This window comes from Amblyomma maculatum, chromosome 10 (genome assembly GCF_055883805.1).
Source record: "Amblyomma maculatum isolate TAMU_Amacu chromosome 10, ASM5588380v1, whole genome shotgun sequence".
Taxonomy (NCBI): Eukaryota; Metazoa; Arthropoda; class Arachnida; order Ixodida; family Ixodidae; genus Amblyomma; species Amblyomma maculatum.
Genome location: NC_139353.1, coordinates 96583951 through 96611143, shown reverse-complemented (window position 1 = coordinate 96611143; position 27193 = coordinate 96583951). Strand labels below are relative to the sequence as shown.

The window sequence follows — 27193 nt, the reverse complement described above, 5'->3', positions numbered from 1 at the left end:
TACAAATATGCACAGAAAATACAAGCAGAAAGATTGATACAAACCAAAATTGCAAACAACATTTTGAATTTATTTCGGGCAGTACAGTAGGCTCGCTAGTTGTCTTAGAGCTGAATGACAGTTTAAGGATAAATATTTCACGCCTTCATGTTTTGGGGTAGATCCGCGTCATCGGGAAGCAGAGCAGGCCCGCTGGATGGCCTCTGCTTGCTCGAAGGTTCTTCAGATTCCTTGCAGGGGTCATCTGGTTTCCGCTGCCACCATGGCGACCAGCTTTGTTCTTTGCTAACAACAACGGCGCCGGTCTTTACAAATTCTGTGATGCGGCCTGTCACATGTGCGGCGCATTCCCTCGGGGGAAAATGTCCGGCGCCCTCGTAATATATCAGCTGTGAGTTGTTGAGCCATTCCTGGTTGTAACGCGCGACGGGCGGGGTGATGAATGCGTCTTGCTGGCCCCACAGTATGAGTGTGGTAACATTGATCTTGCGGAAGGGAAGCTTGTTGAACTGATCGCTGTCGTTGTTGAAGGCGCGGTAGTAGTTGATTGTGCCCGTGAGTGCACCTGAAAACAGAAAAGTTTGTTGAGAAACCAGTTAACCAGGCACAAGAAGAGGCCGGCATAAGCGTACTTTTTCTGTAAACTTTAATTGTAAACTTGAGTAGACAGCATAAAGCAATTTAGTGGCAGTGACCAATCGTGATATATTCCTCAGTCATATAAAATACTAATATATAAAAAAGAACAGGCAAAACCATAATGCGAAAAGAAATCTAAAATAAATTTATTCCAAATTTTTATTCATATCTGTATCGCTTTGCAATATCCATAAACTCTCCATTCATTTTAAAGATCAATAATAGAAAAGTTTGGTGCGAATATGAGGCTGCGGAATATTTATTCTGCTTTCATTTGTAGGGCGAGAAATTCGTTCCTTCTGAGAAGCATAAATGGGGCTGTTAACAGCAAAATGTTTATGATAAACATATAGCAGTTAGATTGTTATGTATTGAGCGCGGTGATAGAATTGTGAATAAACCACGGCAGGAGCAGGGTTTTGCTATTTTTCTTTTATTCGCGGCAGGCCTTTACCTTCTATCACGGCTGCTGCTTGACAGCCCTTGAGCATTATGAACCTCGCTTCCAAATCTGCATCTACGACAGCAAATTTCCTCATGTGGCGTTCAATTAACGTTTTGTGAAGGGCACCTTTTCGACATGGTCAGCACTATACAACCACTGAGCTATACTGCATAGCATAGTACTGCATTACAATGTCTTAGCAGTTCATGTTAGGTCTAATGACTTAGTTCCCCCCCTCCCCCCCCCCCCCCCCGTTTGGACCCGAGGAACTGAAAAAAAAAGATCATTTGTCAGCTCTTCAGCATTAATTTACATTAAGGCGGCTCTCCATGGATAAACTGGCATTGTTCATTCCTTGCCAGAAATTTTATGATTGTGTACTGCAAAATAAATCCTTAATAATAATGTGTGTAAAATGCATTCATGTGGGCTAACTCAACGATTCTGTCGTAATGCACTAAGAAAGCATTTTACTATGCTGTCGTACATCCACGCGATAGTGCAGCCGCTGGCTTTTCATCTCGTACCAGGAGCAGAGTCTCAATGGTCCCAGGACATCTCAGATATCTAGACTATCTAGTGGTGTGCTGCTGAATAAGGCACTTACGCAAAATTGCTTTTTAAAACCCAGCAGTATCAATACCTTTCATTTAAGCATCTTACTGTTAAACAACGATGTGCCCAAAACTTCGCTCCAGAGTGCCCATTCTAAACACGTTAATTTTCTATGCACTCCTGCAGCCATACATGCTCATTATAGCGAAACAAAATCTGGGGAATAACGCAAAAGAAAAAAATAATATTATGAAACAGTAATAAAATCGCCTGAGTAAAAATCTGCAGCAAACGGACAGACGTACATAGAGCATAAAAATCCTAAATCGTTTGATTATGCCTCCTCTGTGTGTCGTTTAATTCATTAGCAATCAGGCAGCAGGAACGCGTTCACAAATAGCCAAGCTGAAGAGTGTTGCGTTCCGAATAATTGGCGTCGACAAACCTTCGAATGCCACTAATCAGGACAAAGACGAGGAATGGGCAACGCTCCTTTGTGCAACTTTTGAAGTCGCTAACTTCAGCCTCGTTTCCAAACCTCGAAATAATGACGCTCAGTTCAGCTTCATCGATATTTGTGGAGGTTGCCTGTACGTGAGCAAATCGGAACAGAATGCGACTTCAAGCATTGATGGCGTAGGAAGGCGCGTAATTTCAGAATTGCAAGCTGTAGTTTTCCTAAGAAAATCACAAAACTACATCGCCATATAGGCAAAGGCTTAGAATTCTCAACACGACAAAAATAAAATGCTTACTGATATACTCAGTTCACTTATCATAACTCAGCCAAAAGCAAACGAAAGCTTCTCAGCAATGTGATCAGCAATGTTAAGCAAATAATCGCTGTAGAGCAAAAGAACCCAAGGCAATAAAATCATTAGAAGGCATGGACTATAGATCAAAAGATATAATTAAAAGAGTTTAGAAGGCTTATTGGTAACGTCGTTGTCATCGTCTAATGATAAATACCTGCCTTTAACTTATGTCCGTCTTTTTCATTCATTTATTCTTACAAAGTAATTGCAGAAACTTTAAACCCGTTACCCGGCTGAGAGTACATGTACTTGTGGGCGTACTCCTCCCTCTCGGTGAATCCTTTGTGTGCTGAGTTGAAGAATTGGAAGTCTTTCATGATGAGGTACTTCTCGGGTGTTTCAGCCCGTCGGAAGGGGATCATGTACCTGCGCATTTCAAAAGAGTTAACAAAACTCAGCAGAATAGACTGCAAACGCGTTTCACTTCTATCTAGGTATACCAATCTACCTTGAGTGCAGCCGCAACTGAAGCATCTCTCATCCTAAAGTAACGTTAGGTACATGCATCTATTACGTTAGGTGAAGTGAAATAAAACATTTGACGTTCTGAAGCACTCTGTCTCTTTTCTCAGTGGCGATTCTTGCTCGTTTACATTTTTATTAGGTTCGAGGTGGAGAGTCAAGCTGAGCAGCTGTTCCCGTAATTCCAATTTGCCAGCTTTCCCGGGAGCAAGAAAGCTTATCCGGTACCTGGTTGGCTACGTTTCTTAACAATTATTAGAATGACGCCAACCATAACCTAAAAAAATTCCAGTGGTGCACTTAGCCTCTCACGAGTAGAGGATGCTGAAGGATTATTTACTAAACTATCACTGACTACCATCATTGTGCAGCGTTACTAGCTACCTATCAGTAATTAGTATCACTACGCTTATATAGGGGTACTACTCTGGAGTCCGTACGGGAGAGCGGTGGAACACGTTCCGGGCATGGCCCACCTGAATTTGGAGTGCACCACTCATTTGGCCATAGTGAAACTAGGTTGGACGCAAATATTGTCAAAAGTGCAAGAAATGTAACTTCTGGTGACTCAGGAGGCCAGGTTTGGGGAGGGGGGAAGGGGTGTGCCCACTTTAATGTGGAAGTCTAAACTCAGTTGGCCATAGCCAATTATTATAGGGCATTAAATGCAAAGTAAATAGATGTTAATGACCTCTTTATCGATCTATGGCACCTATGCGAACAGACACTTTATCTACACATTTCTCCAAACATGTTCCTGTCCCATTTTGTATTTATGGTTACACGTCAATATTCATTGTAGCGCCATTTTGCAAGTGCTAATAGTATAACGTTTGTTCGGCACGCAGGCCTTGTGATGTTCAAAGCATGCCTTGCATATAGCATCATACACCAATGATGGAAACCTTGCTGTGTAGTGACGGGTTGCTTACTGACATATAATCCCTAAACTCAGACTAACCAGATCTGCGTAAGTATTATGCAGTTTGGTGCGCGATACCCGTTCCATGCGTATTTCAATTATCTCAACATGGTCTCTCTTATAAAATTTTGCTAGCATCGTCTCGCTCCCAGTGAGGCGGCAAGGGAAAATGCACACTTCATATCCCTAAAAAGGGAAGATGACGAAGTTATGTATTAAAAAATTTCGCGTCTCTTGGAATGAAGGGGAGGAAACTCGGGCAGACTCACCAAGACATCCTCATTTGCGTCGGGCTCTTAAACAGCTGCTTCAAAAATGCCTGCGGGTGCATGCCGTTGATAATGACCATCTTGTCAATCATCGTCTCGTACAAGGTGGCGAAGCAGAGGCTGATCATGCCGCCCCAGTCATGTCCCACTAGGACAACCTTCCGGATGTGACCGGGATCTGGAGTGTTGAAATGGAGTGATAAAAAGAAACGCAAATCGTCCCTTTGCAGCCCATGTGACGTTAGGGTCGTTATCATAGATTTTTATCCGTTATAAATGTGTGTGCATGTTACTGGGACTGGTAAGCCGGCTATTTCCAACGTGTTCACTTTTGTTAAGGTACCCAAGACCGCATATTGTACTACATGTATACATCTGACTCTTCAAGCATCGTGATAGACGTCCAGTTCGAGTTTCCAGCTATGACCGTGATAAATATTCTTATTATAACGTTTTGTAGCTCTAGAATCATAAGGTCGTTTAGAAATTATCAAAGACAATTGAGAAATTGGAATTTTTTGGATATAAATTAAAGCTCCTTACTTATGAAGCCCCTTGTTGCAACATAAGTCAGCACATTGGTAATTCTTGCATATGTCCATTCCTCATGTAATTCCTTACGTATGAACTGCCAGTGGCCCAATTGTTAAAACCTGAACTTTATTTGTGAGCGGATGTGCATTTCTGCACTATGAATAATTGATCTCTGTTGATCGGCGAGTTTGAGTTTTAGTGGAACACTTTTACGACAGGGACTTACTTAGAGCGTCAAGGAGTCCTTTCACATCTCCGATAAGCTTCGGCATGAGGTACTCAGCGGTGTCATTCGGCCTCGTAGTGTTTCCGTAGCCGCGTAAGTCCGGTGCCACAACACTGTGAAAGTTAAAGATGGAATAGTTAAAATGTGCTCAAGTAAGGGATATGTTCGACGTAGTTTTGTCTTAATAAAGAACAAATAAATAAATCTGAAAATACAGGTCATATGAAAAGGTATAACTAGACACCACCGTCGCTCATATTATAGGCGTTCTAAGAGACATTTTGATAGCTATACCGAATAATATTTCAATGTCACGATAATTTTCACTCTTCAACTAACTTCCCATGCTATGTAGTTAAATCAAGCTCAGCTTAAGGCACGATGAGATCGAATCGCTGGTCTATATCATGGCGTGCATCTATCACCTCAATCCTTTCTTCCTTCTGTAAGCTGTGAATGGAGCGATAAGTAATGTTTTACCTTTGTAGGAATCATACCGACGCAGTCTTAGTGTCGGTGCTTTAAAGGTGGTTTCAAAATCACTAGTCCTTCTTAAAGCCTTGAGGCCCTTCCACAAAAAGCGCTGAATATTCAAAACCACTAATTTATTCAATCCAAGCTCCAAAAATACTGCCTGCTTAGGAAAAAGCATCCAATACGCCAAAATGTTGTCTGCATCGACTCAAATGTTGTTATTTCAGAAGCCTAATACGCTCTTTTCAAAGTCTGTAACATTATTGCAACTCAGTATTGAGAGAGAATGTTGGGGGTAAATGTAACTTTTATCCACCAGGAATAATTGCTGATTTCTTACCTATGAAGTCTTTTTTCATGTTGCCCGCCAGGCGCACATTAAAATCACAAGATTGTAAAATGCTAGTAACGTCACTTTCATTTTGTACATTTCTCAAAAAGTTTTATTGATTCTGAGGACTTTCCATCAATACATTTTTGGTTTTCAAATTTAACAGTAGCATTATTCTCAGGACTGCGGTGATTGTAGAAAATTACATTTATATCTAGCGAGCTACAGATTAACATTTCATCGTTAACACATTGTACGAAAACCAGAAACTTGCACGTGTCCTATTCAAATTTTACGCACCAGAACTCCTCGCTGAGCTTAGGTATCTGCCGGTTCCAGATGAACCAGAAGTCCAGGAAACCGTGAAGCAGGAGCAGCATAGGTCGGTTCTGTTCTACGTCGCAGCCCTTGGTAACGTAATGAACTGTAATATCCTAAACGAGAAGAAAAATGCAAAAATAAAAACTTCCTACTTTTGAAACGAAGCACTCTTTTGAAAAGCAGGTTCTGTTTCTACGTTTACAACGTAGTGAAGCGGGCATATCCAACCGGTCTCGCATGAGCTGATGCACGCGGCATATGTTTCATATCGTGACGTTTTTAATGGAAAAGAAATCTAGTGAGTTAAATGATCGTTTCTTTGAAAATATGTCAGCTTCTGAGGACAGGGTCTCCGCAAAATTACGTCAGTAATGTGTGCGAGTCATTTCCACCATTTCGTGCTTGTTCATTTAGTTCTTGCTTCTTGATTTGCTGAGGAGACAAAAAAATTATTAAACGCTGCATCGATAGGCACCGCTTGTAACCAATTGGCTGTAATTGTGGCCTTTAGATAGGGTTTAGTCTATTTCATATGCCCAATGTCCTAAAATGGCACCTGCTTTGGACGTCAAACGCATTCATAAAAAAAAAAAACAATTTATTGCAGCTATATATCTTATGGGCAAGCAAGCAAGCTTAAAACGTTGTGAAATTTGACACATCGTTGACACAAAATGGAGTAATGTTTCCCTATCCTTCAGAGCCGCCAAGTGCCTGAAACATAATTTAAGGTAACCGCTATATGAAAAAGCACTTGTGAAAATTTGTGCCCCAAACTGAAATAATAGTTATCTTTTTGTCGTTATAAGTAACACATAGACAAGCTAGAGATAATATTGTTGCTGAACTGCAAATGCTCGAAACACTGATTGTTACTTACCGAAAGATTCACAAACTTGTGTTCTCCATATTCCCGGCTATCGAATTCAGCTGGATATGTCCTGTTCTTAGGTATTAGGATAGAGTCTCCGTGCAAAAGGACATTTGTTTTCACATATGCTCCCATCCAGATGCCCATGCTAGACGCGATGGCAAAGAATAGAGCTTTGCCAAGGATCGACAGCACCATTTTCGCAGCTGCTGTGTTCCTGCGGCGCCTGGAAAGAGTAAATGTTTTTAAATGTCCATCAACATATAATTTATACTGCATATGGCTAGTATTTATTATAGCAACCTGAATGCACAAAATCCATTGGTAGTTTTGGTAAAGTAAGGCAAGGTCCTTCATGCGATGAAGACTGTCCATAGGAGTTCTCGCATAAATGCAATAAATTTAAACAGGTATCACTTATTAACAAAACATTCCAGAATGCCATCTCTGCATTTAGAGATGCCTGAAATGTAGCTTCGGTGGGAGCCGTCACGGACTTGCTTAGTGCGTTATCATCATGACGCTATTTAGCACACACGCTAAACAATCCTCCTTATGTTTCCACTCTAACAAAGACCAAGCTTCTTAAAGTGCTGAATTTTGTTAATGTTATTTGTGTGATATGCGAAACCAAACTTTCACAAGGAATACAGTTATGATTTTCTCACGTGTCGTAGTGTACTTTGTCTTTTTCTTCCACGAGGATAAGCATCCTACAGAGACTTGTCTTGGAGATCTCCCAGTAACAACATGTATATCTTAAATATTACTTTTGATTTTATATATTTCATGCAGCTTTCAATACACTCCTGTTAACGGGCCAATTACAAAACACGGTGGCTTTCACGAACATGCTTTAGGGTGAAGTTACATGCTATTGTTTATAAATAATGTGGCTTTTGCTGTTAACACTTAATCTCCTCCAGCACAATGCATTCCATTACACTTAAACTTTTACTAGGTAATGGCCCCTGCACGCTCAACTGAGCTCTAATTTAGAGAAACGTCCTTTTATATATTTAATTGTGTATGGTTCAGGCAATAGTTAAGGACATATGAGTGCGTGGCCTTTTGTTATAGCACCATTTCATCATTTGTTCGATCATAAGGAGCGATGCTTCTACGATGGTCTTGCGTAGATGATTTGCTATATGCCGTGGTGAAGATCTGCAGCAAGACCTGCCAGATTTGTGAATCATCAAGGTTTTTCTTTTCAGTAATTGTACGGCGCGCCTTCCGACCTCGGTGTTTTTTTTTTTTCACGTAGCCCTGTAACAGTCATGCAAGCACTAGGGACGAGCAATGCTTTATGTTTCGATTAATGTTTTCAAGTTATGTCATATCGAGCAAGTGAATTTAAACCTGTTTTTTTTTTTGTATAAACTAAACTCAAGCTCAACTCAAGACATCTTTGCTCGTTCTGATAGTGAAAAAGTGGCGGATTTTACGGGCGGGTGACGACATCTGACCACTGGCTAATAGTCCGTGGGCGATGACTACACAAGTTTACACAAGGACGGAACCTAAAATTGGAGTGGAGTGCACAAATGGCAAAAACAACGAAAAGAAGTTGGAAGCGTCGCCTATGGCAGTGGTGACCGCTCCAAACCTTCTTCAGTGGGCACCTCCTCTTCGTTGGTTTCGGAGGTGCGTTGGGCAAATAATGTTGGGCAAATAATAATAACACAACCCACAATTACGTGCGTCTATGCAGTCATGGGAAGTGAAGGTTCGTTTCCGAGTGCTACTGCAATAACAGTGGCTAGATTGAAGTGAGTAGCGAAGCCCGAAAAGAGACATACTACAATGTACTGGACGAAGCGTATGGTTATGGGCGCAGATCGTCGTGTTTCTATTCACGTGATTGCGTTCGTAGTGCCACATTTCTGGGTACTATGCAGCACCAACTCGACCCTCAAGCTGTTATTCTTAGTCCCAATCCGCTCGTAATATGTCTTACCGTCCCCACTATATCTAAAAAAATGTTTATTTTTTCATTTTAACACCTGGTCAACTTGAATAGTTGCGCTATTAAAATCCCTGTTACGTTTCAGCTGTTTAATATGTGCAATGCATAGCATAGCAGGGCGGAAGTACCCTTTCACCAAGGAATGTTTTGCAGAAATAGTGCACATAGCCGGACCATTCTGCTTTAAATTTAGGCTTATGGCCATGCATTTATTAAATAGACATGAATTGTAAGGCTTGTTGCAGACTTGGTATGCTCGCGTCTTTGTGATCTCGCATTCTTATGGAGCCATCAGTGCCTAGCATTGCATTCGCATCGAACTGGCTTGCGAGTGTACAGTGAGTTCGGCTGCGTTTAGTTCCTTCTGTATGCGCCTTTTAACTCCTGCATGCCTCGCTTGGAACTACGCCGTTCTTCCTGTCTGTATTTAATACATGACTCGCTCATGTTCTCTTTCTTCGTCATAAAGTTCTTCTAATATTTCTCATCAAAAATGTTCTTCTTTCCTGAAAGCTTCTACACAAGTGATGGCACTCTCATTTAATTGGCTCCGGTCATATTGTTCGAGAACACAGCAGAAAATATTGCAACGTGTTATACCTAGGATGCTTTCTAAGGACTGAGTGAAGCCTTTCAAATCTGTGCATACGTTATGATAGTAGACGCGCCAAAGAATATAGCAGACATTACTTACCTGAAAAGACTATTCTCGACCTGCCGGACTGAAGAGTGGTTTCAATCAGAGCAGCAGTCTACGATCAAAGACAAATAAGCCACCGAAAGAACGATCGAACGTGCCCAGTATAAATACGAAGCGCATGGAGTCTGATAAAGGTTGATATAGAAAGAAAAGCTGATAAAAAAGGATTACTGCCCTCAGTGCCAAACTAATGCCCGATATTACTAATTCATCTGCAAGGTTACAATCATATCGAAGTGGCATCCAGCCACGCTATATAGAAGCACCGCACGGTCGATTACAAGCGTAGTCGTTGATTCTGAGGGTCACCCGAAGCATTATCATGATGTTATGCTATGCGGCTCTGGAGAGAACATATAATAAAACATCTCTTAACCTTATTTCATGAACATCTCTTGTGCCACGCGAACCCATCAATAGCTGATTACCTTTCGCCACCATTTCCCATCGCTCGGTAGCCAATAAAGAAGGTATGAGATAGTCTGATATCTCCTGACAATGCTTGTACGCCCCATTGAAAAAACGCCGTTTGTGGCTTTCCTATCGTTGCCCAAAGGCAGTTCAGAGGGCGTGCAAACGATAGCTCGTACAATTAGACATCTACTCTTTACGGTCTCGCCACACCAGCATGTGGATCCGGGAAGAAAATAATAGGTACATAATTTCTTATCTCTCATCAATATCTGGTGGAGATAAGAAGCTATTTGGGCGGAAGCTTTTTATGTTTGACAGCCGTTCCAAACTGGTTTTTATATACATAAGAAAAAGACGAATTTCTGAAACGTGCTCCGTTTGGAAGAGCGGTGCTTTGACCTCCGAGTTTTTCTCTCATCACAGCTATCATTCAACGCATCGGAAGCATCGCATGCGATTGAATACTCACTAGGTTAGAACGAGAGCAACACGATGGTCACACAGTGTGAAAGAACACTGAACAATGGTAAAGGGAGCCACAGTTCGCAAGCCGAGCGAACGTTTTGACAAGTGGATATGTCGTAATGTTTGCTCGGCTTGCGAATTGAGGTTCAGTGCTCTTTCACAAATCCTCAGAATGCAATAACAGAAACTCTGTCTGTATAACATGTGTAGTAGCAACCATAATCACTGGGCCGTTCATTTGGTAGGTAGACGGGTTACGCGATTCGTAGTAGTTAGAAGGTGTAGGGGAAATAAATCTAATGGTTAAAAAGCGGTATTGGCGTTGTCGTAGCGAACAAAGGAATCATTTACATATAAGGAATATATATGGCGTGCATTTCATAACGAAGGTTTTCGAATAGGCGGTAGGTTTTAGCTTGGGAACTTCTTTTTATACAAGTTACGGAAGCTGCCATGAAATTTTTTGTATGATCTGGAAGCTTCGATGAAGTAGTAGCTTTTATGCAGTGCACAGACGCTTCGGCCACAAAGGAAATGGAATGTTAGGTTTCCTAGAAAATTAATAGTCAACGCAAGCATTTTTCTCGCTCGGGATAAACATGTTTACATCTCGGAATCAACATATTTCAGGCCCAGACTGTGCGCTGTCTATGCATAAAGTTTATGTAGGACCAAGACGTACATAGGTAGGTTACAGTGGCTCTTTCATATCATCCGGTGAGGATTTCTTTTTTAAATATATATTGACGAACCACTAAGCGCCCTCTGATAATTTGTTTTCTGGCAAACATAATGGCATATGCGTGATAAATTTTAGATTAAAATAATTACTTAAAATTTCAGGCTAGAGTTTTGCTTTTTTGTTCCAACCGCATGATTACGTAGGTAAAAAGAAGCGTGAGGCATAAAATTTACCTTACATTTGATATTCAACACGCACATACGCACGCACGTATTCATGCACGCGCACACACGCACACACACACACACACACACACACGGTAGTCTTGGATTACGGTTTAAAAAGTGAGACAAAATCATTTATGTTTTATATTTTAAAACCCCAGCTGTCAAAACTACATACATAATAGATAACTGACTGACAAGCGTTTACGTCAATTATAATATACACAATAGAGTGGATTGCGTACCCAAGTATCCTGCATACGAGCTCCACTTCTCGGGGAAATTTCTTTAAAACATTACATCAAGAAACGATTCCTCAAGTTAAGCCTGAAGTATCGGAGTGTCATTTACGATGATCATCTGACGTGAAGGGATCCCATTGTAAATGTTGCAGCCAAAGGGCTCGTGCAGTGGGTATGTTGCGCAGGTTAAGCAATCAACGGTCCGGAATGCGGCGAGATGCTCTTTTAATGATTTATGATATGTATGGTCAATTATGGAATTTAGATCTCTGTTGTTTTCTTGTTATGCTGCTAACAAAATTCATCTGCTTGTTCTTTTAGAGCGGGAAGCGCTTAGATTATGCTTTGGGCACCCCAAATTTGTGGCTAACAATGCACTATCCCTTGAAGCACGAATATCACCTTTGTTAACTAGATTAGAATTGTTTACTGTCCAGACGTATATAAAAATATATAAATCTAATTTCCATCACTCCCTGTCAATTGTTTGTTTGGAGTCGACTGTCCTCGGTTTCATACCCCGCAGGTAATACTAGTGTAAAATTTGTTACAACCGTTAAACGTAGTCTTTTCTAATATCCTTCACAAATATCAGTGGATCTTCGGTTCAAATTACCTATCATGACATTTACCCCGATAATGCAAAATACGTATCACCTAGAATTTTAACTGGATTATTAGACGATCATTTAAACACTCTTCCCATCAGCACAATGATAGCAACTGATGCCTCCCATAATCATGAAAAGGCAGGCGTTAAAATATACAGTTCGCTTCTTGACTGGGCTTTTTCTGTTCGACTCCCGGATTTCACCCATATTTTCCAGGCGGAGTTTTTGGCGGTGGTGCTTGCTCAGCGCAAACTACAGTCACTGTACTCAGCACTGGCTATAATTACAGACTCTTATTCCTTGTGCTCGTCAGTTTCTTCAAATATGGATTCGCCAATCTTAAATACCTTTCTTTCATTAATCCCTCCACATTTGAGCCTCATACATATAGCGTGGGTTCCAGGTCACACTAATGTTACAGTCAATAAGATTGCTAGTAGTCTAGCTAAAGAGTCTCTCAGTGGTCTCGTGTTTTCTATCCTCCAGGCTACGGCACACATAACAGCAGCGTGATTTCGAAGGCGCTCTTTATTAGGCACGAAGACTGAATCTAAATTACCATCGGGGACTACCTGCATATCAAGTATTCCTGGAGTAGGAAATTATGTCACTCAAGGCAGAATGAAGTCTCTCTAACTAAGCTGCGTTGCCGTATTCCGCCTCTAAATTTCTATATGCCCAGGTCTGGCTTGGCGCTTACTCCCGTCTGCGCATTCTGTGGGGAACCGGAAACTATAAAACATTTCTTACTGTTTTTCCGCCGTTTTATCATGATGAGAAAACGGTATCTGAAGAAGCAGTTGCAACTGCAGCGACTTAATTTGAGCAACTAGATCTTATATATCGTTCGATGCTACCATACTCATGTACAGCTACAAGTCTGTTTTTAACGCCATTCAAAACTTTCTAATAGAATCAAAACGTCTGCTTTGCTAATATGCTTTGAATTTTTTTAATCTGTTAATACAAATCTCAGTATTCTCCTACTGCGCGCGTTATGAATTCTCTTTTTTATTTTGGTTTTCCATATTTTACTTTACTGCTCTATTCCCCGGCAATTATTCCTTTTATTACGATGTAATTATGCATCTCAAAAACAAGTATCTCTGCACCCCAATTCTTAGCCGATTCCCCATGTGTTTGTATGTGCTATCAAATTAGAAGAGGAAAACAACAACGCTCCAAAGCGGCTCAGGCTATGAGAGACGCCGCAGTGGAGGACTCTGGAAATTTAGACCACCTGGGGTTCTTTAGCATGAACTGACATCGCACAGCACACGGGCGCCTTGCTTTTCGCCTCCATGGAAAAGCGGCCGCTGAGGCCGGGATTCCATCCCGCACCCTTGAGAACAGTAGTCGAGTGCTGTAACCACTGCGCCACCCTGGCGGGGAGAAGAAGAATAAGAAGACGAAAAGAAGAAAAGGAAGAATAAGAAGACTAGGAAAAATAAGAAGGATAAGAAGAATAAGAATAATAAGAATAATAATATGAATAAGAAGGAGATGAGAAGAAGAAGAGGAAGAAGAATAGGTATAAGAAGAAGAAGAATAAAAAGAAGAAGGAGAATAAGAAGAAGAAGCAGGAAAGGCAAAAAAAACTAACCGCGAACTAACCGCGGTCCTCTCGTGAGAGCCAGCTGACTGCGCTTTGTCGGACGCCCTTTGCTCCTTGACGATCGGCTAAGTACTGGGTTGCTAGTCCCGGTTTTGTCTTTCTCCTGTGCTTCTTTTGTTCTCTGTTGACTAACGCACGCGGTGACATTGTCAATTTAAGGTAATGTCGACGCAGTCCCCCGGCCAAGGGCGCTCCCCTTGGTCGGCTTCCCTCCTGACCGATGATCTGCCCTTGGAAGCTTTTCAGAGCTCCGGTGTCCGTAACATCCCTGTGGCACTCGTACCTAAGGATGGGGTACCATTAAAATGAACAACCCAGGAGCTGTTCGAGCTGCCCTTCAGGAAATCACTTCCTTCTACGAAGGAATAGCCGAGGTGCGCCAATTTGGTCGCGGCGGGATTCTTTGCCGTTCGCAAGAACTATCATGCATAAAGGACCTGCTAAAATGCTCCTCTTTCGCCTCTCATCAGGTAAGCAGTTTTATCCCTTCACACCTGGTTTGCACAAGAGGTTTAGTCCGAGGTGTAGATTCCTCATTAAGTCCACAAGAAACCCTTGACCTTCTTTCCGCGGCAGGCGTTGTTGCGGTCTATCGCTGTAGCCGGGAGCTAAATAATGTTCGTGTGCCGACAGAATCGGTTATTGCTACATTTGCAGGCACAGTCTGTCCATCGGAGATTAAAGCGTGGCCTTTAATATTCAGAGTTGATCACCTACCATCAAAGCCTCTGCAGTGCAACAACTGTTGGCGTTATGGCCATACTGCAGGCGGTTGCAAATCCACTTTGCGGTGTTGCAAATGCGGTGAAGCACATAAAACACACTTATGCTCTGATCAAATTCTCAAATGTTGTCTTTGTGGCGAACTTCACTCAGCAAATTCTTTGGAATGTCCCTCTAGAGCGCATGAAATGAAAATTCTGGAGATTATTGACCGTAAACGTTGCTCGAGGCGTGAGGCAATTCAGGAAATTAAAGACAGAGATCATGGGTATGCAGGTGTGTCGGCCCGTTCAGGAGCTCCATTAGATTCCACGATGTCTAAAACCATAATAACTGCTATGGAAGCAACCATGACCAAAATGGTGGATAGGATTGTGACAATAGTCACAGAATGCATATCCAATGTTCTAGCAGCTAATAATACTCAGACTGTGCAACCTGCTATGGTTTCTTCTACGGCACCTGGACATTCACTATCAGTGCAGCACTCATTAGCTGCAATGTCTTGTTCGCAAAATGAGTCTCTTTCCGCATTACCTATGCTTAATTCCAACAAGTCGGACGAGGCTCACGATGCAGATATGGATGAGACAGATACGCGAATTCTAAAACGCAGTGGATCCCCGTTGTCAAACCCGTCATCACCTCGCCCACAAGCAAAATCAAAAAAGCAACAGCTAGGATCTAAACCAAAGGAAAACATTTTGGGGCAGGCTGTTGCTGCTGCCCGGATTACATAAACATAGGAAAGTCAAAAGTTCTTCAGTGGAATTGTAGATCTCTTCTTTCAGCTACTACAGATTTAGTTTATCTTTCTTTAAAACATAATACAGAAATAATTGTTTTACAAGAAACTTGGCTTACAACTGAAAAACATTTTCAATTACAAAATTATCTATCATTTCGACAAGATCGCCAGTCAAGAGGTGGTGGGTTACTAATTCTAGTTTCTTCAAAATTTTGTCATAGGGCTAAGATTTCCTTTCAATATTCTAGTTTAGATTCAGAATTTTTGGCTCTAGATTTTGAAATTCCAGGGTTCAGTCCGTTTACATTAGCGAGTATTTATTTCCCTCATGGTGTTCACGACACCAGATCTCTAGACCACCTACTAGTTAATTGTCAAAATTCGGTTATTTTGGCTGGAGATTTTAATTCGCACCATGTATCGTGGGGTTACAAGACGGATCCCTGCGGCAAGCGTCTGCGGGATTGGCTTTCAGACAATAACCTTCACTGCATGAATTCTGGCTTACCAACTTTTGTACGTGCTCACAGTCAATCTGTGATAGATTTAACTTTTTCAAACACTAGTGTTTCTATACTAAATTGGTCGACAATTGATGGTGGCACCTCTAGCGACCATATACCTATTGTTTTTGAGGTTAACTGCCGCTTAACTCTGCCGACATCTCAGTTGAGATCATACGTAAATTATAACCAGTTTCACTCATTTCTGATTTCGTCTCTTGAGTCTGTGGTTGAGTCTACGGAAGAGTTAAAATCGCAAACATTATGCCAGGCTATTGCATCTTGTCGTAAGAAGTGTGAATTTTTAGTACGTACATCTAAAGGCAATGCATCACCAAAATGGTGGAATGCAGATTGTTCGCACGATTATAGAAGAAGAAAGGCTGCATGGAAGAAGCTCCTTCACAACCAGTGCCCCAAAAATTGGCATGATTATAAATTTTTTGCAGCTGCATTTAAACGCACAGTCGCACAAGCGAAAGATAATTATGATAATGAGTATTTCAATTACCTTTCACAATCTAATAACAGACGTGCACTTTTCAGGTTTTTACAATCGCGGAAAAAGATTCCTGTCTCAGAAAATTTACCCTCATGTGTTTCGACTCCTCAAGAAGCTCTTAGAACAGTAGAAAACATCGCTAAAGGTTTAGAAAAGCGTTTTTTGTCAACACTTCCCAAATACCCTACGTTAGTAGGCCCAGTATATACGGTTAAGGATGTTCCTAAAATTACTTTCTCTCAGCTTTCTTCGATTATAATGACGTTGCCAACTGCTGCGCCTGGCCCTGACGGAGTAACGTCAAAAATGTTAAAAATCCTCTTTGAAGTGTCTCCAAATTCCTTGTTAGAATTGGTAAATTATTCAATTATTCATTCTTGGATACCTGGTGACTGGAAACTAGCCAAAGTGATTCCTTTACGGAAACACAATGGCGGTGGCTATAATTTGGAAAATATCAGACCAATATCTTTAACATCAAACTTGGTAAAATTAATTGAAAGGGTCGTACTCAAACGTGTTACCGAGTTTGTCGAACAAAAACATATTCTTAGTCCCTGTCAAATCGGATTTCGAGCAAAATTTTCAATATGGAATGCACATACCGACCTTGAGAGTCGAATTCTTCTTGCGCGGCACAAAAAAATGCATGCTGCATTGGTGACTCTAGATATAGAGAAGGCTTATGATAGTGTAGAGCCCCGAATTTTATTGCACAGATTAGAATCGCTATGCTTTCCACAATACTTAATTGATTGGATATCTACATTCCTACAAAACAGACAATTTTACTGTTCATTGAATGGAGTACATTCTAGCAAATATCAACAAACCAGAGGTGTCCATCAAGGGGCAGTTCTCTCGCCCGTGCTCTTTAACATTTTAATGAGTTCAATTCCCACTCATCAGGAGATCCGCACGTATGTCTATGCGGATGACATCGCATTCTTTACGGCTGCACCTGACATTCAATCCCTCAACAGGCGCCTGCAATCGTACCTAAGCTTCCTTCAAAATTGGTTAGATGACTTAAAATTTAAATTAAATGTTAAAAAGTGCGCGTTCCTTGTTTTCCAAATTCAAGATCCGGTAACTCTTGCTCTAACATTTAAGCAGGAAATGATTCCTCAAGTTAAGTCTTTGAAATATCTAGGGGTGATTTACGATGACCATCTGGCATGGAGGGATCACATTGAACATGTTGCAGCGAAGGGGGCACGTGCTGTGGGTATGTTGCGCAGGTTAAGCAGTCCAAGGTCTGGGATGCGGCGAGACGCACTATTAATGATTTATGTTATGTATGTCCGCCCAATTATAGAATTTGGATCTGTGTTATTTTCTGGTTCACCTGCTTACAAAATTCGTCCGCTTGTTCTTTTAGAGCGGGAAGCGCTTAGATTATGCCTTGGGCTTCCCAAATTCGTGGCTAATAATGTATTATACCTTGAAGCCCGAATACCACCGTTAATAACTAGATTACAATTCTTGACTGTCCAGACGTATCTGAAAATATATGAATCACAATTCCACCGCTCCATATCAATTTTTTGTTGCGAGCCAGACTCCTTTTTTGGAGTCGTATGGCCTCGGTTTCATACCCCGCAGGTAATTCTAGTGCAAAATCTGTTACAACCTTTGCACGTAGTCCTTTCTAACATCTTTCCAACAAAAGTAAGTGCATCGTCGGTTCAAATTATCTTTGATGACATTTTCCCAAATAATGCGAAACACTTAGCACCTCACATTTTAAATGGATTATTAGAAGATCATTTACAAAGTCTTCCCGTTAGCATAACAATAGCAACGGATGCTTCTCAATTTAATGAAAAAGCCGGCGTTGGAATATACTGTCCGCTTTTAGACTGGGCTTTTTCAGTCCGTCTTCCGGATTTTACTCCAATTTTCCAGGCGGAGTTGCTGGCGGTGGTGCTTGCTCTGCGCAAACTAGACACAACATACTCAACAGTGGCTGTAATTACAGACTCTTATTCTTTGTGCTTGTCGCTTTCTTCGAATATGGATTCGCAAATTTTAAACACCTTTCTTTCATTGCTCCCCTCACATTTGAGGCTCATACATATAGTGTGGGTACCAGGACACAGCAATGTGACAGCCAATGAGATTGCAGACAGACTAGCCAAAGATTCTCTGAACGGCCCTGTATTGCCCATCCTCCCGGCAACAGCGTACATAACAGCAGCAAGATTTCGGCGGCGTGCCTTATTAAGCACGCAGTCTGGATCTATTTTATCCTCGGATGACTACCTGCACCTCAAGTATTCGTGGAATAGGAAATCATGTCAATCAAGGCAGACTGAGGTCTCTCTAACAAGGCTACGCTGTCGTATTCCGCCCCTAAATTTCTATATGCACAGGTCTGGTTTGGCGCTTTCTCCTGTCTGCGCATTCTGCGGGGAACCGGAAACAATAGACCATTTCTTGATATTTTGCCGCCGTTTTACCATGATGAGAAAACGGTACTTAGAGAAGCCGTTACAACAGCTGGGTCTTAATTTGAGCAGCCAAATTTTATTATCGTTCGGTGCCACCATGCTTGGGTACAGCCACAGGTATGTTTTCAACGCCATTCAAAACTTCTTAATAGAAACAAAACGTCTACCTGACTAATATGCTTTGAAGTTTTATTCTGTACATATAAATCTTACTATTCTCTTACTGCGTGCGTTAGTATTTACTATTATATATTTTGGTTTATCATATCTACATTTCCTTTTCTATTCCCTAGCATTTATTATTATTTTTTTTTTCCGATGTAGTTATACATCTCAAAATCTAATATCTCTGCACCCCAATTCTTGGCCGATCCCCCTGTGTGGGTATGTGCCATCACATTAGAGGAGAACAACAACAACAACAACAGAAAACAACTTGCTACCAATCGCTGTAGGACTACCCGTCCAGACTGATTCTTCGTGTATTACAATCCGCTTTCGCACAACGAGCTCCATCACAAAGCTCTAAGTAGTGTCTGCACTATCGAACAGATTTCCAGCAAATCGTTCAAACCCGTTGCCCTGTGTTATACTACCAACATCAAATGCCTTTAAACCGCATACGGAGTGTTTCAGGGAATCTTGCGTAATTTTAGAGAATACTGCTATTGAAAAAACGTCGTATGCAGGAACAATTTCTGCTTCGGTGGACAAGACGTTCTGCAAGCTCCTCCCATTATTCAGCAAATTAACAAAGAAAAAACTCTAACTAGCTTTCTAGTGATCGCATTTGGGATAGTCCCAAGAGGGAGTTAGAAGTTCTGAAGAAGATACAATATCACTGTCTGAAACAAAGAAAAACTAAATTCCTAATTTCTGCATCGAGAAGAAATCCGATGCTTTTCTTTTCAGAATGAAACCGAAAGTGAGCGCTAAAGACACTGAGAAAGCTTGGTACAGGGTCTACGTCCGGTGATGACGATTCTATAGTAGTGACGCAAATTTTAACCTTGTGCTCTGCTGTGACGTGTACTTCTTTACTTCGCTCCGTCGTTCTTTAAAACAACGAATACGGCGCTTGCAATGACACACTTTCATATTGCACCTTGTGGAAATGCAAAAGAATGTACATGACGTATAGCGATTTCGCTGACGGTTCGCACTGAACCTCTCTGCCATTGCTCCCGTCATCATCGGATGAAGCTCCTGTACCGACCTTCTGGCGCCACTCTTACGGTCAGTTTAGAATGCTGAAAAAAGGCGCCAAACTGCATCGCGCTACACGGCCTTAGAAAATGGGGAGATTTTGTTCGTTGCAAAAACTCATGTGGCATCACCTTCTTTAGGGCTTCGAACTCCCCATTGGGACTTACCACATAACAACGCTAGCTCAAATGCTCCTTACTAGGTGTCAGAAAATTACCCGGATAATTAGAAGATCAATGCAGCAGATTGTGTCCATCTTTGCAGAGAGTCTCCTAAATATTTGTTGCTTTTTTGAACCCATTATTTGTTAATATTACTCACTCTTCCCTGAAAAACCCGTATATCATATCTACCATCTCTGACGCGAAGTTCACATTCAGTGATGGCAGCATGGCCAATGTTTCAAATGTGCTCTGAAAGCCTCGGTGTATGGCGCTGTATTTATTTCACTGAAAGATGTACAGCAGCGTCAAAATAACAGAAACAGAAGCGCAAAAGCGCAACAGGACGCTAATATTGACATTGTGGTTTGCACTGTACGCATATCTTGCACAAGAATGTTGCAGCGTAGAATTTCTCACAAAATTACGTATACAATAATGCTATGCTACTGATATAGAGAGCTGTCCTCCTGCCATGCAGGTTGATATCTCGACGAGAGTAGCACCTTCAAACCAACAGAAGAAAAAAGTGGTGCCCCGCTGCGGGAGTACTGTGGTCAGACGCCGGACTGCTGTGCCTGATCAACCGGGTTCGATAGCGACCGGGTGGTGGTGGTGGTGAAAACGTTTATTGCATATTGGGAGGTTTGACGCGGAGCATTAAGGGCTTCGGCCTTACAATAGTGGGTGGAGACCCTAGTCAGGGACCCCATTGGTGGTTGCCGCCGCCCGCGCACGCCTTGTTAAGGCCCTTTAGGCCTGTAGGTCGCAGCAGCCGAGCAGGGTCGCCTCGCAGTCCTACTGGGAAGGGTTAGGGGTGGGCGAGATATCGGCACGCGGGGTCTGTGTCCCGACAGCGACCGCCGGCGTCTGCGGTTCGATGGAGGTGAAACGAAGTGGCGTCCTTGTGCTGTGCGATGTCAGGGCTCGTTAATGACCCCCAGGTGGATCAAATAATTCCGCTTTCACTCCCATCTTCCTTCCTTCCCTTACGGCGTGGCTGAGCTAGGTGCCCACAGAATAAGTGTGACAGATACTGCGCCTTCCTTTTCCTGTGAACCAGTTATTAATATTATTAGAAAAGAGGTGGTTCTGGAAGTAAATCTCAAATTAGCTAATGAGGTTTAAGAAACTGCAGTAATCTTTCACTTAAATAAAGATAGCACGTTGATTATGATAAAGAAGCTAACATGTTGATCATTATAGCATACTTTGATTTCGTTTATTGAGTTTAACGACCCAAAGCAACTCAGGCTATGAGACATAATGGGCTATGGGTTGTGGAATTTTGGTCACTTAGAGTTCTTTAACGTGCACTGGCATCGCAGAACACACGGGAGCCTAGCTTTTTGCATCCACCGAAGAGTGGCCGCCGTGACTGGTTACCATCCCTATAATTAAATAAATCCTAATTTCTTTGCCCTTCAGAACTTTACTAAAACGTCATCTCTGTTTTTAAAGTTACCCAAAAATATTAGGGTATACTGATTGACCTTGAAAGCTGTTTTGTATGTCCCCATACTTATCAAATAAATTGTGTACTAGATGTCGTCACAGACTCGACTTGAACATATTTTAGTCCTATATGATAAAGCAATTGTTTCATCATTTATTGCATCAAATTTAGTCACACGTATTGAATACTTTGTCCCGTTAAAGCGCCAATTGAACGAGTTCTAGACAGTATTTCGAAGCATTATTTGACCGAACTACATTGCCCATCCCAATTTTTTTTAAATTTCTGCCCATATCTGATGTCGAGAACATTTCGCTGAAGAATAAAATCGCTGGTTATAAAATGGTTATTTATTTTCGCTATTTCTGATGAAATAACATTTTGGAAAGTACATAACGCACTCCATTAGCATAGTGGGCTGCCAGAGACGATGCTGAAGTACCCCTCAGTGCTTTTAAACACAAAAGCTCTGTTAAATGCCATAAACTCTAAATATTGTTACGTGGCGACCAGCACGAAGACAGCCCAACCTGACGACAGGGTTAAGGATGATTTAATGGCTAGCCTAGCGCGAGGGCTCTTCTCGCGCCACTGCCAATCTTCATCTTCGCAACAATGTCATTCACGCCAATACAAGGGATAGTTAAAAAGAACAGTCATTCGTTCAGTTTGGCTGGGAGTTTTCCGATGAAGTCCGCGTCAGACAACGCTGTCATGGAGAATACCCAGAGATCTAGAAACCAGTACCTATATGGGCATTTGCGAAAATCACCGCTTCCCTCAACAAGCGTTTATAAGGGCTCTGGGCTAATGGGCGCCGGAATAATAATCCCGGGAATTGAGAACGCAATAACGAGACGCTGTACTACGCTCAGGCAAAGAGCAAAGAAAGGCAAATGAATAGAAAAAGTTCCAAAATAAATACAAAATACCCTAAAAACTTAGAGCAGCTTAGGGAAACTTGCAAGGACGATTGAAAAAAAAAAAAGAAAATCCAAATCAAAATTTTTCTACATGGAAGAGAAACCGCTTTATTACCCATAAATTCAGAACTGAGAAGTGTAAAAAAGTAGTGATAAAGCCATCGAGGATGGATACAATGTAAATGATTTATTGTCTTTATTTATACAATTCCGCAAGGTACTACACCATCCATTTATTTACCTGAACGCGAGAGCGTCCACTTTCAAGTGTATAGGCGCCGTATGACGGAACACAGCGGCCGACTGTGCGGGAATACGCTCATGCGCGCCGCGACTAGCCAGATGCAGCTGTCCTCTTCCAGGATGTTCCAGGACCCGCCCCCTCCCCCTCCCTCTCTTCGCTTGAGCACCGTTATCACCTTGATCCTCTTTGCTCTCTGAACACTGTGAGGTATAAATAAAGGGTCAAGTGGCTGCTCTTGAGTTAGATAGGATGTAACACCAACTGATTATGATTGTGCCTGCGAATCTGCATTTTCATTTGTTTTCCTCTTGTTCACGCAGCACTTTACGTCCGCAAAAAGTCAATTTCACTGCATCAAAAATTTCCACCATATTGCAAAAAAAGTTGCGCAAATGCCCTTCCAATGTGCTACCAGAAATAAATTTATTTCATTTCCCTAGGAAGCAAACAAAAATAAATATAAAGCCCTAGTAAGGGCTCACTGGTGAACAATCGGATTTAAGGCGGTGCGGTATGTGAGGTGCAACAGCAATGACATCTTACCGGAATATTTCGCTTCTGAATTCACACCTTGCGTTCCCATAGGAAAAAGGTGGCACCATGTTTCCTTTCGTAATAGTTTTGTTAGTGGCGCGAGAAGTGGGAGGAAAAAACGCAATCATGCTCACTAACACCTGGGTCCGGGCAGCGTCAACACTTCAGAGAATCGATAACTGACAAAGTGCATGTAGTTGCGTCCGATTCCTATAACAGCCTTGCAGAGAAAAATTGTACGTGACAGCTCATTGCGCGTATTACCGCCAATTTCACCCCTTTTCTTCATCATACGTCGCTTATCGATTCGGCAAGCGACGCCTGCGCGTCCAGGTTAGAACTGCGGGAGGATGTACACATAAAAGAAAACCTTAATCTTTTTTGCTGCACATTTGAAAACTTGTTTTGTTTGTCACAAAATCACCTCACTTATTCTGGTTTCTTTTATGTCACCCCTCGTACCATCCTGTATTACCTTAAATACCTTTCTCATTTTTTATTTGGTTTCGGTTATAAAGTTTCATGCCCCGAAGCGACTCAGGCTGTGAGGGGCGCCTTGTGGGGAACTCCAGGACTTTGCACCACCTGAAGATCTTTAACGTGGTTTCACATTTTTAATCCAGCAATTAGATTTCCCTCACTTCATCTATGCTCCTCTTGTGATATTTTTTTTGTTTTCATGAATTAAGCTTATGAGAAAGATAGCTACTCTAAAAAGTTCACCATTCATGTTCAATGGTTCAGTATCTTAGTGTACGCACAAACAGAGAGCGAATAATTGGGGAAATATAACACAAGCAATATATTCAGAACATTTGGTCATACTTTCAGAGGTAAACAAAAGAATATGATTATCAATAAAACTTTTCAGACAATCACAGCGCAGTCAAGGAATCTTGCGCCTCGTATGTTACAAAAAGGCCACCCGAGAAAAGTAGGTTTCTTGCTAAAATAAAAGACACCTTCTTTGCTTTGACTGAAATTGAATAAATATTATTTCAAAGCCTTGGATAGTGGAGCATTATAACAGCAGAAAGATTAGTGACGTCGATTTACAACAATGTTGAGCGTGTTCTTTGTTGCCTATGATATTGAACCAGGTAAAGAAAAAAGCGCATAGGACGCAGGAGAAGAAACACACGCACTCACACGGCCCAGATGTCTTAGCTGATATTGAGGACTTGTTTTATTCAGCGTGCCAGGATGAGCTTTTACAAGCAGCGCGAGATGTAATTGAAAATTCAGGGTCTATTCCTTTCCAGCTAGAAAAAAGGGAGTTGTACTCGACTCCTTTCATGAACTTGTAAGAGTGCATAACAGGCGGCCGTTTGTGTATACTGTTCTTAAGCGGCGTCCTGCAACTTTTTTTTATTTCTTCCTTTCCCTGAGTAATGTTAAATTTGAGTCCGAGCGCTCAGATCTGAGAAAAGTTAGAAATTTAAATATTTTCATCACTTTTACTCTGATGCTCGACTGTGAAGAGTGATTGAAGACTACGTTTTCGGAGTTTGCATCTCAAACGACCTTATTGATTCGAAAATATTAAAAACTGCAGTAACTGCGTACAGTGACCGCTTTCAATTTTGCTACGTAATCATACGCCCTGAGACAAGGAATAAAGGTAAAGATTAGAAAAATATTTTTAAAGCACATGATCATGTAATTGATACCAGCCTTTTAATGCAATCTCCCTACACAGACCGCTTGGCGTAACATTCATGCATTTTAAAAAGAATTTTTTCATCGAATAATGCAAAACACGTGCTATGAGCATGAATAATGTAAACCTAGTGCTATATCCTCTCCTGCCCTGCTCCGCCACCGTTCCTCCTCTCGCTGTTCAACCGTAGCAGCCCCTCGTGGTCCGAAGTTGACAGACGCTCTTCGACATATGCACTGGTGCTATGTTTCACTCTAGGTTTTCACTACACATTTTCATCGCAATTTCTTCGCGTTGTGTATGCCTAGCCGCCGGGGCGTGAAGAGAATTTACGAAGGGCGTTGTGATTGAATAGTATGGTTATTATCTCAGAGACACTGTGCCATACCGCGCGGGATCCCGGGTAAGGCAGTGTAAAAGAAACTGCGGACGTTCGGATATGTCACTAAACGCATATTTTCGCATAATCTACCACTTTTTTGGTTCGAGAAGGGCGGAATGGGGCAGAGGGGTTTTTGGGCAAGGCACGAAGGCGCCCAATTAAGATCGTTGTTGCACAGATAAGGACCCCAGTTGTTTGCCAAAGTGCCTTCGGTGCTTGGTTAATTACTGCGAAACATTCAAACAGCGCCGTAAGTCACACTCAAGTCAAAGAAAAGGACTCTAGGGCGTTCGGGAGTGAATGTTACAGAGATAAACGCTGCGCGGATATGCGGTATGTATCAGCCGCGAAAATCTATTGAATGCTTGATTAATGCGCAGAGCCGCATGCAAGATTAGCGATGAGTAATTGCTGGCCTGCCTCACAGAGCTCTTGTAATTGTATTGCCTTAAAATTAGCCCCGCCATTTCCATGCAGCCAAATCTTCCTCTGCGCGCATCACGTTATGCGGATGGCATTTTTGAACGGCCGCTTGTTTTCTGTGTGTGGCATCAAAAAACGCAGCGAATAGCATCATCCTGTACCTATCATAGAAACGCTAAGAAAAAGTACCAAAATTTATATAAACGTGGTTTTAGTGTGCTCAGAGCGCGCATTCTTGCACAGGGGGATAGAAGAAAGGAACAAAACAAGCAAAAAAAAAAACGCTAGCGAAAGCACGTGGCGAGGCTTAGGCAATGGAATGGTCGGACGTCAAGGGAAGGCGCTAGGAAGGAAGCGGGCTGCAAGCTTGGCAGGTTGGTGTTACTTTTAATTTGTCGGAGTGCTTTACTCTGTAGCCTGCGTTGCTCTTGTGTACGTTCCCTTCACATACAAAACCGTTCATTCTGCGTCTGAATATGTACAATGCAGATTACACGTAATTCAAAGATTTTTAAGGAATGTCTTGTAAGCAATCAATAATAAAAATTTCTAGATAGAATCAACAGGGACTAGCTGAAAACCTGCTCACTATGATGCACAATTTCCAATTATGTTTGCCGAGAATTCACGTCTTTTCTATGCGAATAACCACCTTGCTGCTCAGGTTATAGTTGTATCTCCCGGAGATCCAGTAGGTTCTAAGGCTTGAGAACCCGCTCCAGGCATGGCAAACAGATGGCGGTTGATTGTACGCGCATAGCAGACGTTGTACAGTCATAGTTCGTTTTCACACTATAGAGCTATTTCGCCATGCAGGATGTTTCGTATATGTTGCCTCAGCTCAATGATAAGGACTATGTTCGGAGGATATAGGGCTGTTTCTCCTGAGAGCACACCTTACAGAAATTCGTCCCTCTTATCTCTGGCATTGTACAGAATGACGCAGAAAGATAAGCTGTCCGCGAAAGCCGATAATGGAAGCAAACAATGGTTATTTCTTGTGCGACAAACAGAATGGTTATACTCATTTCCTCCAGGCTCTACATGCTGCCTGCAACGAGGCTGCTACCTGTCGATATCTAACTTTACACGTTCTTTACCAAACACTTATAACCATTTCTGTTCAAAAATATGAAAGCTACCGTCGTGTTACGAACCTCTTTCACAGTGGCTATTGACGAGCGACTATTGATGGGAAACAAAGGCTAAACAAAGCCATTCGATACTACAGGCCCCGCGGAAGCTTCATATGTACGTTTACTAAAATTTCACTAGATGCACTCTGTAAAAATCAGCGAAGAATGAGGAGGTGATAATGCCGCCTTGCTCATATCGAACAGCACTACAATGATAACAGACACCTTTGTTACCTCTTGTTCCCCTGGCTAGCTAAAAATTTGGTATTACTGCCAGCGTGCAGTTGCGTGACAATTATATATTTTTATTGAAGATCTTTATATCTTTTCTTTCTCTGAGAGCGGGATGTTTT

The 27193-nt window shown here is 41.9% G+C and overlaps 2 protein-coding genes across 2 annotated transcripts; one reads left to right on the top strand and one right to left on the bottom strand.

Moving 5' to 3' along the window:
- Nucleotides 1–66: 66 nt before the first annotated feature.
- Nucleotides 67–9616, bottom strand: LOC146177064 (epoxide hydrolase 4-like). Its single transcript, XM_084581082.1, has 7 exons — nt 9528–9616; nt 6874–7090; nt 5973–6106; nt 4868–4980; nt 4108–4285; nt 2684–2820; nt 67–565 (listed from the first exon to the last, which is right to left on the bottom strand). Exons 2-7 carry the CDS (start codon nt 7060–7062, stop codon nt 138–140), a joined length of 1179 nt encoding a protein of 392 aa, XP_084437208.1. The 5' UTR covers nt 7063–7090; nt 9528–9616; the 3' UTR covers nt 67–137.
- Nucleotides 8357–20704, top strand: LOC146177063 (uncharacterized). Its single transcript, XM_084581452.1, has 3 exons — nt 8357–8511; nt 17738–18659; nt 20564–20704. Exons 1-3 carry the CDS (start codon nt 8357–8359, stop codon nt 20702–20704), a joined length of 1218 nt encoding a protein of 405 aa, XP_084437578.1.
- Nucleotides 20705–27193: the final 6489 nt, after the last annotated feature.

Coding starts and splice junctions, on each gene's coding strand:
- LOC146177064 (XM_084581082.1), bottom strand. CDS start 7,062: ATGGTGCTGTCGATCCTTGGCAAAGCTCTATTCTTTGCCATCGCGTCT. Junction 4,286..4,867: donor AGGACTCCTTGACGCTCTAA/GTAAGTCCCTGT, acceptor TCAACACTCCAG/ATCCCGGTCACATCCGGAAG. Junction 566..2,683: donor GTACATGTACTCTCAGCCGG/GTAACGGGTTTA, acceptor TTCTGTTTTCAG/GTGCACTCACGGGCACAATC.
- LOC146177063 (XM_084581452.1), top strand. CDS start 8,357: ATGACTACACAAGTTTACACAAGGACGGAACCTAAAATTGGAGTGGAG. Junction 8,512..17,737: donor CCTCTTCGTTGGTTTCGGAG/GTGCGTTGGGCA, acceptor GTTAATAACTAG/ATTACAATTCTTGACTGTCC. Junction 18,660..20,563: donor CTGGTTTGGCGCTTTCTCCT/GTCTGCGCATTC, acceptor CCTGCCATGCAG/GTTGATATCTCGACGAGAGT.